The 21,031-nt window shown below is 35.7% G+C and overlaps 1 protein-coding gene across 1 annotated transcript in view; it reads left to right on the top strand.

Moving 5' to 3' along the window:
- The window catches only part of NMD3 (NMD3 ribosome export adaptor), a 36,414-nt gene extending 15,745 nt beyond the window's left edge, over window positions 1–20,669 (top strand). The window contains 9 exon segments of the mRNA NM_001075420.2: window positions 2,816–2,894; window positions 3,577–3,673; window positions 7,905–8,022; window positions 8,933–9,078; window positions 15,050–15,162; window positions 15,938–16,010; window positions 17,366–17,472; window positions 18,760–18,830; window positions 19,270–20,669. Of these exon segments, the coding sequence (NP_001068888.1) occupies window positions 2,816–2,894; window positions 3,577–3,673; window positions 7,905–8,022; window positions 8,933–9,078; window positions 15,050–15,162; window positions 15,938–16,010; window positions 17,366–17,472; window positions 18,760–18,830; window positions 19,270–19,400 (935 nt within the window). The 3' untranslated portion in view covers window positions 19,401–20,669.
- The last annotated feature ends 362 nt before the right edge of the window (window positions 20,670–21,031 follow it).

Raw genomic sequence — 21,031 nt, 5'->3', positions numbered from 1 at the left:
CCAGTTTCTACATCTTGACATCACTTGCTATTGTTTCTTTGTATAAATAGCTATTGTAGAAGGCGATGGCACCCCACTCCAGTACTCTTGCCTGGAAAATCCCATGGATGGAGGAGCCTGGTAGGCTGCAGTCCATGGGGTTGTTTAGAGTTGGACACGACTGAGCGACTTCACTTTCACTTTTCACTTTAATGCATTGGAGAAGGAAATGGCAACCCACTCCAGTGTTCTTGCCTGGAGAATCCCAGGGACAGGGGAGCCTGGTGGGCTGCCGTCTATGGGGTCGCACAGAGTCGGACACAACTGAAGCGACTTAGCAGTAGCAGCAGGGGATGAAGTTGTGTATCATTGTGGTTTAAATTTGCTTTTCGCTAATGACTGATGATCTTAATTGTCTTTTCACGATCTTACTATCATTTCTGTATCTTTTTGGTAAAACAAGCAGTTTAAATTTTTGCCGGTTTTGATTGTGTTGTTTGTCTTAAGTTGTAAGATTTATTAAAATATACACTAGATTTAAGCCCTTTTTCACGTAAGATTTGTTAATATTTTCTCCTGGTCTGTATTTTCATTTTCTTAATGGGTTCTTTCTTTCTTTCTTAATTATGATAAGAACACAACATGAAGACTACCCTCTTAAAATTTTAAGTGTATGGTAGTGTATCATACCTTATAGTTGAGTAGGTATAATGTTACATAGCAGATCTCTAGCTGAATCATCTCGTTTGATTGAAATTTTATGCCCATTAACTAATCACTCCTCATTTCTCCTTTCTCTCTGGCAACCATAGTCCCACTCTTACTCTATGCTTTTGACTATTTTACATACCTCATATAAATAGAATCATGCAGTATTTTTCTGTGACTGGCTTATTTCACTTAGCACAATGTTCTCAACGTTCATCCATGTTGTTGCACGTTGTAGAATTTTGTTCCTTTTTAAGGCAGAATAATATTCCTTTGGAGGTATATATCACAGTTTATCCATTCATCTGTTGTGGAAACAAGCTAAATGTCCATTTTCTTAGCTATAGTGAATAATACCTCAATAAACATAGGAGGTCTTGATTTCACTTCTTGTGGATAAATACCTAGAAGAAGGATTACTGTATCGTTTGATAGTTCTGATTTTAGCTTTATGAAGAACGTCTGCACTGTCTTCCATAGTGACTGTACTGTTTAATATTTGCCTTAGTAGTAGTGTACAAGGGTTCCAGTATCTCCATGTTCTCACTAGCATGTGTCTTTTTTTTTCTTTGATAATAGCCATCCTGAAGGCAGTGAAGTGTAAACGCATTGTGGTTTTGATTTGCATTTCCTTGATGATTAGCATCATTGAGCTTTTTTCATATATCTGTGCCATTTGTACATCTTCTTTGGAGGAATGTCTTATTCCTTTCCCATTTCTTATTGGCTTATCAGGTTTTTGTTTTTTTTTTGCTGATGAGTCATAGGAATTCCTGATAGATTCTGGAGATTAACCGCTTTTCAGATACATGGTTTGCAAATATTTTTTCCCATTCAGTAGGTTGCCCTTTTAATGTGGTGATTGTTTCTTTTGCTGTGTGTGAGCTTTTTTAGTGTGATGTAGCCTCAGTTTATTTGTCTTTTTGTGTCATCCATGAAATCATTTCTAAGACTGCTGTCATGAAGCTTTTTCCATATTTTCTTCTAGAAGTTCTACAGTTTCAGGTCCTAGTTTGAGTCTTTTTAATCTGTTTTGAGTTGATTTTTGTTAATGATATAAGAGTTCAGTTCAATCTTTTGCATGTGGATATAGAGTTTTCTCAATGTCATTTGTTGACAGTATTATCATTTTTCCACTGTGTATTCTTGGCACACTTGTTCACGATCAGTTGACTATGTATGTGTGGATTGATTCTGTAGACTTGCCTTTTTGTCTCTACCACACTGTTTTGATGACTGTAACTTTGTAATGTGTTTTGAAATTAGGATATGTGGTGCCTACTTATAATAATGTCTTCTGAATCATGAAAGTTTTAAAATCTTTGTGAATATTTTATGAATATTCTATCAATTTTTTGAAAATAATAGGTATTCTTTCTTGGACCATGTTCTATAATCTCAGTTAAATCAACCTTGATAGTTGGTTCTTCAAGCTCTTTGTATCCTTCCTCTTTCGGGTCAGTTTGGGCTTCCATGGTGGGTCAGATGGCGAAGATTCCGCCTGCAGTGTGGGAGACCTGGGTTCGATCTCTGGGTTGGGATGATCCCTTGGAGGAGGGCATGGTAACCCACTCCAGTATTCTTGCCTGGAGAGTCTCCATGGACAGAGGAGCCTGGTGGGCCATAGTCCATGGGGTTGCAAAGAGTTGGACACAACTGCAGTTTGGCACAGCACATTTTGTTTTTTGATCATTTTGGTTTTGTTAGTCTTATACTAGTCTCCCTCAATGATTGCATGTGTTAACATTTGTCAGTTTTTTCTTTTTAGTAGTTTATGATTTCTGTATCTCAACACTATGCTATTACATGCATTTCTGTTGTTTTCGTGGTGGATTGTTCTGTTTATTACATAGAATACCCTTTTTTGTTCTGTTTAATATTTTTCTGTTCCCTTTGACCTTGAATTTTGTCCGAAGTTTAAGTTATGAATCTTGTTTTGTTTTGTTTGCTTTTGTCTGATTTATCTGTCCTTTTGTCAAAAAAATCTTAAGTGATATGGCATTCCTAGTGTGCTGTGGCAAGAAAATTATAATTTAATTATTTAATATGCATTTAATTTGTGATATAGTCATATTAGTAGAAGAAAATCTTTACAGTATTACTTTAATATGGCTTTTTTCTTTAAAAGATGGTCTGGATTTCTATTATTCCTCAAAACAACATGCTCAGAAGATGGTAGAGTTTCTTCAGTGTACCGTCCCTACTAGGTATGTTCTGAAACCTACATGTGATTAAATCCAGGCAACAGGGAATGAACGTAGGTCACATCCATTCTTCAGGCTTAGGCAGCTTACCTTAAAATATGTAAAACTATAGTAGGATTACTTACACAATTAGTAAGCATTTGTTGGATAAGCTACTTTTAACAGAAGTATTAGCCAAAGAGCATTAAGAATCTTTGGGGAGCTAGACTCAGTCTGTGATAGTAAGCACTGTAGTCCTGAACCACTGATTCAATGTATTTAAATAAGAAAAAACAAGAACAGGGTTAAAGGACTTTGGGGAGAAAATTTATGGAGTTGGAAGGACTTAAGCTCCTAAAATGGGGAATTTTCGAAAGTAGTGTTTGTGCTGAAGGGTGAGATTAGTGTGAACAGTGACTGGGAGTGGACATTAGTGTGGATTTTAATGGATGATAGATATAGACTTGCTTGGTCTAAGCCATGAGCATGTTTTGGAGGTTTTTGGTAGATAAACTGGAAAACAGAGTGCAATCAGACTGGTGAAAGTTTATAAATGAAGTGGATGAACTGAGACTTCACCCTAACTGGCATCAGGAAGCTGTTTCAGACCTTGGACAGTAATGATTCAATGAAAATTTATATTCCCACGATTAGACAAATAAAAGACCTTTGTCTTTTTATAATGGTTAACTTTTTCTCTTAACAGATACAAAGCCTCACAGAGACTGATCTCTCAGGATATCCATAGTAATACATATAATTACAAAAGCACTTTTTCTGTGGAAATTGTTCCAATATGCAAGGTACTTTTTCTTATTTAATTAATCCATGTCCTTAATTGGTTTATATGTAATTATTAGCTCCTGATTTCCTTCTGGGATTGGTTAAACATTTAGAATAACTTCTTAATGATTTCTGACACATTTTAGTCATGTTAAAAAGATTTAAGAGTAATCATGCTTAAAATTATAAATTTTTGGTGTACTAATTAAAAGGCCTTACTGCAGTTTTAAGGCATATATTCCTTAAACTTTGCAGTTATCATGCAGTGGACACATGATAGTTCTGTGAAACTTTGAATATAGGAAATTACTTATCAGTGAGCCACTTTGTGGAATGTGTGCAAACTGGATTTTGGCAAGATAAAATTAAAGAATATTATGGAAGGAGAGCATTGAATTATTTTTGTGATTTTAAAAATATCTGAATAATACTTAAGATATAGATTATCATTTTTTAATGACTATCCATTATTTTATATAGATATAGAATTAAATTAGAAAGGAAATATTTTTCTCCTCATAAGAGTATTTACTCTCTTTACAACTTTCATACATAACATACAGGTGTATTAATTGTGTTTATCATGTTGTGCGTTATATCCTTCATAGTCATTGATCTTGCAACTGGAAGTTTGTGCCTTTTGACTACGGTCATCCAATTCCTCTTTCCCCTTGCCCCCACCTCCACCACTTCTGGTAGTTGCAAATCTGATCTCTTTTTCTAAAGACAAAAATTGTCATTTCATTAATTGTACTAAGGTAAAACTCTGCTTCAAAAAATAGAAATGAATTAAAACTCAACAAATAGTTACTGGGGATCTGTTGTATAGAAGACTGTGTATTAAGGACTGTGTCCTAGATGTCTCTGCTGCATAGGAACTTACATGTCCATGTTTAAATCACTAATAATGATAAGTGCTATAATTTATTGTGCGCATTCTACATAAAGGTACTTTCTGAGTACTTAAGTATGTTTCACCTGTTTAGTCTCACAACTACTGGAGTAAATCATACCATCATTCTGAAGATGAGTAAACTGATGCTTGGGGAGGTTAGATGATTTGCCAAAGTTAACAACAAAAGGCGGAGAAGGCTATGGCACCCCACTCCAGTACTCTTGCCTGGAAAATCCCATGGACGGAGGAGCCTGGTAGGCTGCAGTCCATGCGGTTGCTAAGAGTCAGACATGACTGAGTGACCCCACTTTCACTTTTCAGTTTCATGCATTGGAGAAGGAAATGGCAACCTGCTCCATTGTTCTTGCCTGGAGAATCCCAGGGATGGTGGTGCCTGATGGGCTGCTGTCTATGGGGTCGCACAGAGTCGGACACGACTGAAGCAACTTAGCAGCAGCAGCAGCAACAACAAAAGGAGGCCAGGATTTGTACTTAGGTCTCTGACTCTAAGGCTTTAAATCTGTTATCACTAATTATGGTTTAGTAACTGGAAGAAGCACAAGCTGGAATCAGGATTGCCGGGAGAAATATCAATAACCTCAGATATACAGATGACACCACCCTTATGGCAGAAAGTGAAGAGGAACTAAAAAGCCTCTTGATGAGAGTGAAAGAGGAGAGTGAAAAAGTTGGCTTAAAGCTCAACATTCAGAAAACTAAGATCACGGCATCTGGTCCCATCACTTCATGGGAAATAGATGGGAAAATAGTGTCAGACTTTATTTTTGGGGGCTCCAAAATCACTGCAGATGGTGACTGCAGCCATGAAATTAAAAGACGCTTACTCCTTGGAAGGAAAGTTATGACCAACCTAGATAGCATATTCAAAAGCAGAGACATTACTTTGCCAACAAAGGTCCATCTAGTCAAGGCTATGGTTTTTCCGGTGGTCATGTATGGATGTGAGAGTTGGACTGTGAAGAAAGCTGAGCACTGAAGAGTTGATGCTTTTGAACTGTGGTGTTGGAGAAGACTCTTGAGAGTCCCTTGGACTGCAAGGAGATCCAACCAGTCCATTCTAAAGGAGATCAGCCCTCGGTGTTCATTGGAAGGAATGATGCTAAAGCTGCAACTCCAGTACTTTGGCCACCTCATGTGAAGAGTTGACTCATTGGAAAAGACTCTGATGCTGGGAGGGATTGGGGGCAGGAGGAGAAGGGGACGACAGAGGATGAGATGCTGGATGGCATCACTGACTCGATGGACGTGAGTCAGTTCCTGGGTGAACTCCGGGAGTTGGTGATAGACAGGGAGGCCTGGCGTGCTGTGATTCATGGGGTCGCAAAGAGTCGGACACGACTGAGTGACTGAACTGACTGACTGACTGACAGTACCATGAAATGATGGCTTAAACAGAGTCAGCAATTTTTTTTTTTTTGTAATAGCCAGATAGTAAATAGTTGCAGTTTTTAGGTTATATGGTCTGTTTTGCAACTACTCAGCTGTGCTCTTGTTGCACAAAATTGGCCATAGATAATAGGTAAATGAAGGGCTGAGGCTGTGTTCCAGCAAAACTTTATTTACAAATGTTTGCCTCAGGGTCTTATTTTGCAGACCCCCAGTTTAAATAAAGCAGTGAATCTAGGTGAGAGGACATATTTAGGCCTTGTGTATTAAGTGCTTTAGTGATTCATATAGGTAGCTGAATGAATACAGTGTAAAGAAGTTTTTCCATTAATCTTTGGAGAATCTTAGTAAGTTTCAGGAAAAAAAAAAGGACTGAGCTAGATGCCAGTAAGGATGTACGGAGTGTCCTTTCAGTGAGGGAGCCTATGATTGTGAATAGATACAGCTTAAAATATAATCCAGATCCCTTTTATATTTTAATAACATTAAGAACAGACAGCCACATCGGTGTTAGTATGTCCTGGTGCACACATAGGCATATGTGCTCTTGGGGGGTCATTAGATCTTTGATTACACATTGGTACATGTAGATGAGAAGGAGAAACATATGGCTCCTCTGAAATTTTTATGGAGAGTAAATGAAGTCACACTATATTCAGTTCAGTTCAGTAACTCAGTCGTGTCCGACTCTTTGTGACCCCATGAATCGCAGCACGCTAGGCCTCCTTGTCCATCACCAACTCCTGGAGTTCACTGAGGCTCACTTCCATCAAGTTGGTGATGCCATCCAGCCATCTCATCCTGTCATCCCCTTCTCTTCCTGCCCCCAATACCTCCCAGGATCAGAGTCTTTTCCAATGAGTCAACTCTTCGCATGAGGTGGCCAAAGTACTGGAGTTTCAGCTTTAGCATCATTCCTTCCAAAGAATACCCAGGACCGATCTCCTTTAGAATGGACTGGTTGGACCTCCGTGCAGTCCAAGGGACACTCAAGAGTCTTCTCCAACTATATTAACACAGAGTAATAACCAAGCATTCACACTTCAATAAAATTGAAATGAACTATGGGGAAACAGTGGAAATAGTGTCAGACTTTATTTTTTTGGGCTCCAAAATCACTGCAGATGGTGACTGCAGCCATGAAATTAAAAGATGCTTACTCCTTGGAAGGAAAGTTATGACCAACTTAGATAGCATATTCAAAAGCGGAGACATTACTCTGCCAACAAAGATCTGTCTAGTCAAGGCTATGGTTTTTCCTGTGGTCATGTATGGATGTGAGAGTTGGACTGTGAAGAAGGTTGAGTGCTGAAGAATTGATACTTTTGAACTGTGGTGTTGGAGAAGACTCTTGAGAGTCCCTTGGACTGCAAGGAGATCCAACCAGTCCATTCTGAAAGAGATCAGCCCTGGGATTTCTTTGGAAGGAATGATGCTAAAGCTGAAACTCTAGTACTTTGGCCACCTCATGCGAAGAGTTGACTCATTGGAAAAGATTCTGATGCTGGGAGGGATGGGGGGCAGGAAGAGAAGGGGACGACAGAGGATGAGATGGCTGGATGGCATCACTGACTTGATGGACATGAGTCTGAGTGAACTCCGGGAGTTGGTGATGGACAGGGAGGCCTGGTGTGCTGTGATTCATGGGGTTTCGAAGAGTCGGACACGACTGAGCGACTGAACTGAACTGAAACAGAAATAGCTTGGTGACTAGGATCTTTAAAATACTTCTAAAAGCCATTTTATTAAGACGGTTATCTCCATCTTAAGGTATGGCTTATTTTCTGTTTCTGCAAAGTCTGATTCTCTTAAGCCATCTGTTGATACATAGAATTAAAAATGACATTTTGGTTTGATCAGATGCACTTTGATCAGGTTTACATTGATGGTGTTTATCAAGACTTCTACTTAAAATTTGCTTCACACTAAATGTTAGTTCTTATTCCTAGGATAATGTTGTTTGTCTGTCTCCAAAACTGGCACAAAGCCTGGGAAACATGAACCAGATTTGTGTGTGTATTCGAGTGACGAGTGTCATCCACCTCATAGATCCAAATACCCTACAAGGTAAGTTTTAGAAACTGCCTTGACACTTCCATTTAAAAAACAGTAATAATTTGTTATGTTAATTTTATGAAGTATTCTCAGTAATACTGTTTTAAAAAATTAGTTAAAATTAATGCTGTACAGTTTTTAAAACACTGGAATTTAACACTTTTGGTAAGTTGCTCTTGTATTTTTTTTTTTTTTTTTTTGAAGAAAAATTTATTTGAATTTTAAAGTTTTTATTAGTCTTATCCCATTAATTTCTACTGAACTGGACTTATTTACCTCTTTTATTTTTTATGACTAATTATTTAGGTTCATTATTAAATTTTAGTCTGGAGCATATGTTTTACATTTTGAAACATTTGACTTAAAAGAAGACCCTATATTGATAGATGTCTCTCAGTACTTGGTTGCATCTCCTACTTGATCTTTTTCATATGTTTACTGTAATACACGTTTTCTTTTATAAAACATTGAATTTATTTTGATATTTTCTAGAAAGTCATTTATTATCCTTATCAATTAGAATTCATCAGTCAAAATTCTGTTTGTAGTATTGGGATGAACATGTGTCAGGTAGAAATTTATTTCCCGTAAACTAAACACCTGAGATGGCTGATAATGTGTCAAATAAAATGCCAGCACACGAAACAGCTATACAGCTGATGGGATCCAATCTTATTTTAAAGGCACTTGTTAGTAGCTACTTAGGATATTTTTGACACCTGGTATTTCTCTTACTCTCTGGGAAATTTGGGGTTGATGTATAGGAATAAATGATGTCCCCTGCAGTGAAAGTTGCCACTCTGGTTTCTGTTGACCTGATGCTTCTCAGTTCACTGTATCAACTTCTTCCTAGTTAACACATTTGATGGCTTTTGAAATACTTCAGTTCTTTCGTTCTTTAATGTTCTGTGTTTGCTCTTAGTTGCAGATATTGATGGGAACACTTTTTGGAGTCACCCTTTCAATAGTTTATGCCATCCCAAACAACTGGAGGAGTTTATTGTTATGGAATGCAGCATAGTCCAAGATATAAAACGCAGTGCAGGTGCTGGAATGATATCAAAAAAGGTAAGTTCCATCCTGTTCACCTTCCCCTAATCCTAACTTACTGTTTTAGTCTCCCTCTCTCACTCTTTTTTTGGTTTTAATTTGTTAGTAATTCCAAACTGTGGTTCCAAATAAGCTAACACCACATTCAGTTAAAAATGGGTTTTGTGTTTGTATGCCATTTGCTTTTAACATGTGGCCATTGTGGTGAAAACTATCAGACTTACGCTGTCTGGTAAGTTAATTCTTTCTCTTTAATATTAAAATGTTATTATGAAAAAGTATTTCTTTTACTTTTTGTACAGAAGGAGCAAATGAGAAGCTTAACCCGCTTTCACTTTTTAAAAAATGTCAAACATTTTGAATTAAATATATATATATTATCACTAAATACTGAATACTTCAATATGCATCTGTAAAAACTAGAAACCTTTGCTACATAATCAAAGTATTATCATACATATCAACTACATAGCTTGCCAAATTTCTTCATTTGTCCCAAAGTGTCTTTTATGGTTTGTTAACACCAGTACCTATCTGGGGACTGACTGTACCTCTTAAATATTAATAATAGTACCCGCTCTTTTTTTCTAATTTTTTTTTTTTTTATGATACCAACTTTCTAAGGCAACTAGGCCATTTATTTTGTGGATTTATATTCTCATTTCCTCATGATGTTATTTAACTTGCTTCATAATCTCTTATATTTCCTTTAAAAGTGGATCTGAAGTCTCATTTAAATTTAGGTTAATTTTTTTTTTTGGTCAGAACATTTCAGAGGTGATGATATGTACCTTTTGTGATATATCAGGAAGCAAGTAATGTTTGATTGTTTGATAGCCAGATATCTTTGTTGAAATTTTTGAAGTTTTTCCCTTTGTTCCTGCCTTCTCCCGCCTCCTTCCTTCCTTCACTGCCTCCCTCCCTTCTACTCAGATTGCCTCAAATGTAGCCAGTAGCAGCCTCTTCAGAATAGTTTCTGTCCTTTAAAAAAGTTGTTTTTTTTTTTTTTTTAATAACTTTTACTTTTTTTGGGTGAGGGTAGGTGGGGGGGCTTCCCTGGTACCTCAGATGATAAAGAATCCACCTGCAATGCAGGAGACCAGAGTTCAATCCCTGGGTCGAGATCGCCTGGAGAAAGATTTTTTTTAGAGCAGTTTTAGGTTCATACCAAAATTAAGATGCGATAAAAGATTTCCTGTATACCCCTTGCCTCCACACATTGGTAGCCTCCTCCATTGTCATTGCCTTTCCCCCACCAAAAGAGTGGTACATTTGTTACAATTTATGAATAGATTTATGGACATACAGTTTATGTCCACGTTGACATGTTATAATCACACAAAACGATTACATATTTGACATTACAGTTCACTCTTAGTATTGTACTATCTATGAGTTTGGACAAATGTATTAATATAATGACATGTATCTATCATTATAGCATCCATCATTATAGTATGCAGGATATTTTCATTCCCTTTAGAACCTGCTGTGTTCCCTCCTAACCCCTGGCAATCACTGTTTGTTTTTGTTTTTTTTTTGTAAATACTGTCTTTATAGTTTTGCCTTTTCCAGACTGTCATACAGTCTTCTCCTATTGGACTTGTGTAGTCTGTTTATATTGGCTTCTTTCACTTAGTAATGTGTGTCTAAGGTTCCTCCATGTCTTGGCTTAATAGCTTTTTTTTGGTAAATGCAAAGTATTATCTTGATATCCCACAGTTTACTCATTCACCTACTGAAGGACATATTGGTTGCTTCCAAGTTTTGGCAGTTATGAGTAAGTTACTGTAAACATTCCTTTGCATGTTTTTGTGTGGACATAAGTTTTCAGCTTCTTTGGGTAAATACCAAGGAACATATTTAATTCTGTAAGAAACCACCGAAGTGCCTTCCAAAGTGATGGTATCATTTTGCACTCCCACTAGCAGTGTATTGGAGAAGGCAATGGCACCCCACTGCAGTACTCTTGCCTGGAAAATCCCATGGACAGAGGAGCCTGGTGGGCTGCGGTCCATGGGGTCTCGAAGAGTCGGACACGACTGAGCGACTTCACTTTCACTTTTCACTTTCATGCATTGGAGAAGGAAATGGCAACCCACTCCAGTGTTCTTGCCTGGAGAATCCCAGGGACAGGGGAGCCTGGTGGGCTGCCGTCTGTGGGGTCGCACAGAGTCGGACACGACTGAAGGGACTTAGCAGCAGCAGCAGTGTATGAGAGTTCCTGTTACTCCACATCTTCACCAACAGTTGGTGTCAGGATTTGGGATTTATCCGTGTTTAGGAGTTGGGCCATCCTAATAGGTATATGATAGTATCTCATTGTCAATTTATATTTCCCTGATAACGCATGATGAGGAGTATTTGTTCATGCTTATCTGCTATCTGTATGTCTTCTTTTGTGAGTTGTCTGTTAATGTCTTTGGCCCATTTTTTTTAATCAGATTGTTTTTTTCTTATTTTTGAGTTTTAAGAGTTATTTATGTATTTTGGATGATGTCCTTTGTTAGATGTGTTTTCTGGAAATATTTTCTCCGAGTATAATTCATCTTCTTATTCTCTTGACATTGTCTTTCATAGAGCAGAAGTTTCTAATTTAATGAAGTTCAGTTTATCAACTGTTCTTTCATGGATCCTGCCTTTGTTTTACTTACAAAGTCATTGCCAAACCCAAGGTCAGCTAGATTTTTTTCTTTTGTTATCTTCTAGGAGTTTTGTAGTTGTGTGTTTTCCAGTTAGGTCTATGATCCATTTTGAGTTAGTTTTTGTGGAAGGTGTAAGGTTTGTGTCTAGATCGACTGTTTTTTTTTTTTGCATGCCAATATCCAGTTGATCGGGCTTTCCTGGTGAGTCAGCAGTAAAGAATCTTCCTGCAGTGCAAGAGTTGCAGGAGACATGGGTTTGATCCCTGGGTTGGGAGCATTCCCTGGAGGAGGGCGTGGCAACCCACTCCAGCATTCTTGCCTGGAGAATCCTGTGGAGAGAGGAGCCTGGCGGGCTATGGTCCATAGGGTTGCGAAGAGTCAGACATGACTAAAGCAACTTGCATGCATGCATCCGGTTGATCAAGCGCCATTTGTTGAAAAGACTGTCTTTGCTCCATTGTATTGCCTTTGCTCCCTTGTCAAAGATCAGTTGACTGTATTTATGTGGGTACACTTCTGGATTCTATTTTGTTCCATTGATCTATTTGTTTATTCTTTTGTCAGTACCACACTGCCTTGATTACTGTAGCAGTATGGTAAGTCTTAAAGTTAGGTAGTGTCATTGCTACAACTTTATTCTTCTCCTTCAAAATCTTGTTGACTATTCAGGGTATTTTGCTTATCTATTTAAACTTTAAAATCAGTTGTTGATACCCACAAAAAAATCTTATTGGGATTAAAAAAAAATTGAAACGTAGTTGATGTACAGTAGTTTATTTTCTATATACAAGTGATTTGATATTTGCATAATATTATGAAATGATCACCATGGTAAGTCTAGTTACCATCTGTTGCCATACGAAGGTATTATAGTATGACTGACTGTTTTCTTCATGTTGTATATTATACCTATGTGGCTTAATGTGGGATTTTGATCAGAATTGCATAAATCTATAGGTCAAATTGGGCAGAACTTAAATCTTGGCAATATTGAGTTTTCCTGTCTATGAACATGTAACATCTTTGTGTTTTATTTGTTTGATTTTGTTCATGAGAGTTTTGTAGTTTTCCCCATACAGATCTTATAGTTTGTTAGACTTAAGTTTTGGGTGCTAATGTAAATGGTGTTTTAACATTTCAAGTATCATTTTTTGTATTGGTAAACAGGAAGATGACTTTCATTTATAACCTTGTATCCTGTTACCTTGCTAAATATATTCAGGAGCTTTTTGGTCCATTTAAGTTTTCTTTGTAGATGACCGTGTCATCTGTAAAGATAATTTTATTTTCACCTTCCTGGTCTATATACCTTTCATTTCCTTATCTTTTGTATTAGCTAGGGTTTCCAGTAGGATATTGCAAATGAGTAGTGAGAGGGGACATTCTTGCCTTGTACCTGATCTTAGAGGGAAAGCTCCAAGTTTCTGACCATTAAGTATAATGTTAGTTGTAATTTTTAAATAGATACTCCTTATCAAGTGAAGGAAGTTTTCCTTCTATTTCTAGTTTACTGAGAGTTTTTATCATGAATGAGTGTTAGATTTTGTCAAATGCTTTTTATGTATTGATATCATTGTGTGATTTTTTTTTGTTTTTAGCTTGTTGTTAATGACTGATGGGCTCCATTAACTTGATTTTCAAATATTGAACTAGCCTTGCATACATGTGTTAAATTCCACTTGATAATGGTGTACAGTTCTTTTATATTTTGTTGAGTTTTAAATCTATGTTCATGAGAGATTGGTCTGTAGTTTACTTTCCTTGTAATGTCTTTGTCTGGTATTGATTTTAGGGTAATGTTGGGCTTGTCAATGAGTTAGGAAGTGTTCCCTGTGCTTCTGCCTTCTTGAGAAGATTCTAGAGGAATGGTATATCTCCCTTAAATGTTTGCTAGAATTCACCAGTGAATCCATCAGGGCCTAATGCTTTCTGTTTTGAAAGATTATTAATTATTGACTCAGTTTCTTAATAGCTGTAGGTGTATTCTTATATCCTTTGACATGACTTTCTTTACTAGTCTTTGAAAGCGTTGTTATGTTTTGGGATAACACCACAACATTTAGGTGTTCTAAAATCACATTGTATAGTTCTTACCCCAGTATCTGAAATCATATATTTCTTCAAGCATGTCAGTCCTATTTCTTCTACTATGAAAGCAGTATTTAAGAGCAGACACTTATCATTTAAACACCACCACTTCTTCTCCAACATATATAAAGCTAGATATATGTTTTTTTTGTTTTCAGAAAATACATTGTTAGAACTTAGTCTTTTCCTGGTAATTTGCTCCCCTCTGTCCCCCCACCCCAGTTTTCCCCTAAATCCAGGACCTGTTAACTTCAGTTTTTTCCTCTATCTTTATCTCTTCTTTTTAACTCTTTGAGATTCTTTAATTCTATCTATAATTCTTAGTGTTTTGCTCTGAATCCCATTTTACTTGGGTTTGTTTTTGTTAAGGTATTGGCATGGCTATACTTAATTCAGCCAGGAAATTTGAAATGTCATTTACAATTGCTTGTAAAATTCCATGTTGGAAAGGGCCCTAGTGGTTTTTTGCTTAAAAAGTTCAAACTTGAGATGATGTTTCCATGATAGTTTTTTTAAAAAGTTATGCCTCAAAATAGTAGACACTCAGAAAATTAATTTGATGATTTGGATGCTGTTGTGGCAGTGGTGCTGCTGGGATTGTTAAATTATTTTCTATGAACTCTGGTGTTTTTAACCTTATGTGTAAAACATAAGGTGTTACTTAAGATATTTGCTGTATTTAAATGAAGATTCCCCTGCTTTTTTAGTAGGTGGCTTCCCAGATGTGCAGTGGTAAAGAATCTACCTGCCAGTGCAGGAGATTCGGGGTTGGGAAAATTCCCTGGAGAAGGAAATGGCACCCTACTCCAATATTCTTGCCTGGAGATCCCATGGACAGTGGGGCCTGGCGGGCTACAGTCTATGGGATCGCAAAGAATTGTACATGACTGAGCACACGCATGGATGAATGTACTTTATTCTTTTTGCTCAGTCTTTGTTGGATGATCTCCCTGTGAATACATTTCTTTCGAAAGTTCTACATATGTGTCTGCTTTGGTGACAATGTTAATGTTTTTAGAAGCCTTGAATAAAATCTTAACAAAAATATTTATTTTATGAATTACTTATGAGTTTTTCTCTACTCATAGTTCAGTAATTGGTTAATTTTGACAGTGTTTCAGAGGTCTGGAAAGTCAAACACTTTTAATTTAAAATGAAAATCAGAAACCAAAATCAACATTGTATTTAACTTTTCTATGAGATACTTTTTAAATTATGCCTAGATTATTGAAGAGTTCATTTTCTTCCCTGTTAAGCATACCCTCGGGGAAGTCTGGGTACAGAAAACATCTGAAATGAATACAGATAAACAGTATTTTTGTCGCACTCATTTGGGACATCTTCTAAATCCTGGAGACCTGGTGTTGGGGTTTGTATAATTTTATATTATTTTAAACTGCCCAGTAGCATTGCAAATTTTCTCTGGGAGCCAGCAGAGCTATCTAAAATAAAGTTGTTTATCCTAAAAAGAATTTAAGAATTCTTAGGAGCTATATAGCTCACTTTATTATTGATAATAAATTAAATTACTGATTGGACAGAAGCTTATAATTATTTCATTTTGGCCATTATCTTAGAGTCATTTGTTATAAGATTTGAGTAATTGATCCCTGAAATTGTATGATAAGATTATGTGTATAGTTTTTTGGGGAGCAAGTGGTTTTTTGTTAGGCATATGCTGTTAAAATAAATTTCACTGTTAAAATATGGCAGCTATATATGTAAGGGGTCTTTATGGGCATAGGATAGCCCATTCTGATGCAGAAGTTAATAAGCTTGCCTTAAACATTACTTTTGCTCTTGGAGTTTCAGTTCTTTTTACTGGAGAATGAAGGGTGTTTTGTTTTTGTTGTTTATAAGAAATGGAGCCATCTAACTGAATCTTTACATTAGACTGAGATATATCTGTTTTGTTCTTTTACAAGAGTATGGTAAGGTGGGCAATAGTGGATGACTTGTGAAACTTAGAGATAGAATGCATTATTATCTTTGCTATGATCTGTAGAAGCCTATTTACTGCACAACTTCTGAATTGGGAAAGCGTATTAAATGCTTGATCTTAGGAGGAACTGTTAGGTGATTATTTATAAAACAACATGGAAAGAGTAAGTGTTTCATTAATTGTTTCATTGTTTTCATTTCAGGTTTGATTTGGTCAACTGTAACTTAAATGATGAGCATGTCAACAAAATGAAATCAGATAGAGTCCCAGATGTGGTAAGGCTTTAGATTTTTCCCCCCTTTTTCTTGTGTTGATGGGGATTAATGTAATTGTTATGGGGAAGATGCACGAGTTCACATTTTTTGAAAATAATAAACTTAGATATTTCTTTTGAAATTGCAGTTAAGTTATAATAGCAAAATCTTTATGTAAGATAATTATTCTTAATCTCAAAATCCAAGATTTATTGAGTTTTTTGTTTTCTCTTACCAAATTTTCATTCTGTCAAATTGCTTGATAGTATCCATAGAGCAAAAATAAATTTACAGCTAAAAACGATGACCTTTATTCTGTTCATTCTTTTAGGCTCAGTTTATTTCATGCCTTTTTTCTTCATTTTTTGGTGGCAGCTCATATAGATCTTATTAGTTCCCTGACCGGCGATCGAGCCCGTGCTTCCTACAGTGGAAGCGTGGAGTCTTAACCACTGCCAGGAAAGTCCCTCATGTATTGTTAAGAAGGCATTTAAAATTAACACCATCATTCAGGTTTGAATATAATTATTAGTTGAAAATAATCTTCACAGTATTAAGTCTTAAGAGAAAGGATGTTACTTCCAGAAAAAAAAAATGTTAATTTTTAACATGAGTTTATAAGAATCAGGAGCAACAGTGAATGTGAAATGTGAAAGGCTATTTCCTGCTTGCTTAACTTAATGTTTTAAAATAAATATTGATCTCTTTAGAAACTGTGGGCAGAAATCAAGTTGTGGCATAAGAAGGACTCCCCTCCTCATCACCCAATTGTGCTTTTATTAATTAATAAATTAGGAAATAGAAACGTGGTTTAGGTGTAAGTCTAAATCGGTATTTTTCAAAGAGGTCATAAAGAGATTAAAATGGTCTTACAAGATTTTGTGAAATTATTTTATCCCCACTTTATTAAATTGTTCTAGGACATATAGTTGTGAATATATATATGTAGTCTATAAGTATTTATTAGTAGGAATATGAGGGAGAAAAATTGTCTTCCTTTGATAATGTTTCAGAATGACTTACATGAATGGTAGCAGAAAACTGAACTTTGATGTAACAGAAGGAAAAAACCACCAGAAACATGAAATTTTTAATATTAAAAAGTCTCAGTCACTGGAAAATTTCAGTTAGTAAATTTAGCAGTTATACACATAAGGCTAAATGCATTCTCATAAAATATTAAGTACATTAATAAAAATGTTGAAAGTTCTGACACTGCTTCTTGATCTGTACTCCTTTCCTTTGAGGTATAACCACTATCATCAGTTGGCGGTCTTTCTGACATTCCCATAACCTTTCATTTAAAAAATTTTATTGGCTTTTGAGGTCCTGTTACTTAGTTCCCATTTTTTGTAATTTTGCAAATTTTTCTTTAGGTATTAATCAAGAAGAGCTATGACCGTACCAGACGTCAGCGTCGTAGGAACTGGAAACTAAAAGAGCTTGCAAGAGATAGAGAAAACACAGATACAGATGATGAAAGGTCGCACTTTGTTTATACTTTTTACATTGTCTCAAAGGAAACCCTTTTGATAAATCTTTATGGTTTTTATATCATCAAGAAATAGTTACCACACGGTTGCTTCTTGCACTCAATATTAATTTTGTTTACTTATCAATATGTTGTTTGGATCACGATGAGCAGATATAATGACCTTTACCACAGATCTAGTTATTTTTTCCTGATTTGTGACCTGACGATTACAATGTTGTTATAGATGATTCATTTGAAAATATAATGAGTTCTTTTGGGTCCAGAGTATAATCCACAAGGTATAATAATAACCTTGTGGCTATCACAGAGAGCAAATGAGTACTTATGACTTAGTGTAAAAGAAAACAGCTCTTTGATACCAAATATGCTGATTTTCAATTTAAGGAGAAATGAAGGTGCTGTGTTCTAGAAAAATTTATTGTGTGATTGGAAGAGTGGCCTTAATGATGACATTAATAATATTGGTATCTACGAAAATGAAAAGTTTAAATAAAGTGTCTTGAAATGTGAGTGGGAGACAGCAGTATTTATAAAATATAGTCTCATAGTGTAATTTAAAATAAGTACGTATGTATAAATATATAATATTAAATAGATATTGTAAGTACATATTTGACTGTTTCATCTATAGTCTTAAAAATGTTTGTATTTCAACTTGGCTATACATTTTTTGAGGGAGAGGGTAAAGTATGAAGGGGTCTTCTCATTGTCTTATATTTAATGTCCTCTTATATTCAAGTGGGGCTTCCCTGATAGTTTAGTTGGTAAAGATTCTGCATGCAATGCAGAAGACCCTGGTTGATTCCTGGGTCAGGAAGATCTGCTGGAGAAGGGACAGGCTACCCACTCCAGTATTCTTGGGCTTCCCTTCTGAGTTAGCTGGTAAAGAATCTGCCTGCAATGTGGGAGACCTGGGTTCGATCCCTAGGTTGGGAAGATCACCTGCGGAAGAGAATGGCTACCCACTCCAGGATTCTGGCCTGGAGAATTTCATGGCCTGTATAGTGATTTGGGTCATAAAGAGTCAGACATGACTGAGCTACTTTCACTTATATTCAAGTGTGTATTGTTTCTTATTAATCAGGTAATTTTGAAGGAAAATATTTTTCAAAAACTTGTCAGTGTTTATTTAAGATCCATATTTGACCTTTAGTTATTATTTTTAAAGATTTTAATACTTGGAACACACCTTGTAATAATGAAAATGAAGAAGACATTAACTTCATACTTTTTGGTAAAGGAGAGATACTTAAATGTTTCTTTATCCTTCTGTAGGCAATACCAAGATTTCCTTGAAGATCTTGAAGAAGATGAAGCAATTAGAAAAAATGTGAACATTTATAGAGGTTGGTGAATAAGGATTATTTAAGTTGTATCTTCTGTAAATAAATAATTACTGCACTATGAGTATCTTGATATCTTAAACTTCGATTCCATAAACCACTTTTATTGTATGTTCTAAAACTACTCTATAAACATTTACCCATCTTCCCCCTAAAAAAAAATCCCAAACTTTCACAACAGTAAAATACTGCTTACTTTGCTACATTTATATAATTTGCATCCTAGCATGATCCCTCAATTTGCTATCCCCTATACAAATGGGTAGTTATTCATACATTTATGCAAGTTCAGTCATTCAGTGCATATTTAAATGCCTGCTCTGGATGTGATATAAGTGCTACAGATATAATATGGTTAAATAGTAGTAATGATGGGGAGGACAGGTATTTACATATTTCTATGTTTGTATTTATTTGAAGTTCTCTTTATATTTTGTTTTAGATTCAACCATTCCTGTGGAAAGTGACACAGATGATGAAGGAGCACCTCGAATTAGTCTGGCTGAGATGCTTGAAGACCTTCACATTTCTCAAGATGCTACTGGTGGTGAAGGTGAATCGATGATGACATGAGATCATGTTGTATATGGTTTCCACATCTGTAGGGTCAGGATGTTGGGCAAAATACTTTTACTGTCTGTTCTGTCTATGCCTTCACGTTGAGAGAAGAGAAATTTAGTTTTAAACCTGAATAAATGCAACTGTTTCAGTTGCTCACTTGAAGAACTGAAAAGTTGATGGCTTTGAAGGTTTAGATAAAAAATTACAGAGAATGGAATTATTACTGAAATTTAGGCCATTTACAAATAGGTTTATTGGCTTGCTTTTTTTATGAGACATTAGTATTTTCATATATTGTATAGCCCTGGGTTTAAAAGCTTGCAAGTTGTGATTCCTTGGAGGTTATCTAAACCTTCAAGCACTAAACATGCTTTTACATTCTTTTTATATTGATTGCTTTAGTGGAAGAGCATATGAAAAGTCATTTTTAGGATCAACTTGTAGGGCACTTTAATCTACTTTAGATCATTTTTATATCCTTGGGATAGGAAAATTAGGGGTTCAGTTTATAACTGGACATTCAGTAGAAAAGTTACCTTTTTTTATTTATAGTATCTACATCTTCAAAAGCTGTTAAGGTGGGGATAATCTTATTTTTTGTTGCAGAAGAAGATATATTTAAAATATTTACAAATTATACAGCAAACAGAGTATTGAAAGGTTAAATAATAATTTATTCCTGAATTGTTTTGGTCTGTGCCAGCAGCTTAGTGTTGTAGCTGCTTATGTTATAAAAATGTCTTCCTGTCTCTACAAGGGTTTTGCTTTTAAAATTTTGGTTTACAAATTGAGAAGGAATTCTGTCTTTATAAGTTTGTTTCATTGAACACATCACCATCAAAAAGAATGTTAGAATCCAGCATATGGATGATGAAATAATATGTGCTCTTCTTGCTTTATAAAACCATGAATCAGATTTAAATAGGAAATACCTTTCATATCCTTGAAGGGAAAGCATTGGTTTGGTTTTTAAAGTGTTCTGAAAATGAAGTTTTAAGATCCTATTTCTATAAGCAAGACAACTGAGCATGCCAGAACTAAGAGCCAACTCATAAATTCTATATATATATCACTAAATAAGGAAATTGAGTAAGTGCTGAATGAAACACTTTCCTATTTAAGATTTGACTCCTTAATCCTGAAGTTATGAATAAAGCTATGTTCTTTCTAAAGTGACTTCTTTTCTGTCTGTATATTTAAAATTTTTACCCGTGGTCTGTCTTTATCTCTTCCTGTGTCAAGACTTTAAAAAGCATGAAAATAAAAACAATCTCGCCCTTTTTTGTGTCCTTGAAGTGATTATGTTTGTGTCATATTTAAGTTTCTTGCAGTTTTCTTAGATAGAATTAGTGTTTTGTTACTTGTTTTGATGTTGTCTTTATGAGGAATGAAATCTGTTGGTTAAAAGAAAGCTGTGACAAGATGAGGGAATATAGCTAAAAGCAAAGCTGTTAGCCAAGATTGTGTACACAGTTGTACTGCCTTGCTAAATCTGCCATTTTAGAGGATAGTTCCCAGGCTTATGGATCCCAAAATACTATTGTTGATGTCCCAGAGTTGATACGATTTGAGAAGTGCTGGTATTAATCAGAACCACAGAAACCTGATTTATAACCCAGTTTATAAATATGAATAATTTCTAA

The sequence above is a fragment of the Bos taurus genome, chromosome 1 (assembly GCF_002263795.3).
Source record: "Bos taurus isolate L1 Dominette 01449 registration number 42190680 breed Hereford chromosome 1, ARS-UCD2.0, whole genome shotgun sequence".
NCBI lineage: Eukaryota > Metazoa > Chordata > Mammalia > Artiodactyla > Bovidae > Bos > Bos taurus.
The sequence above is the reverse complement of the archived record's forward strand: the minus strand, read 5'-3'. Positions and strand labels throughout refer to the sequence as shown.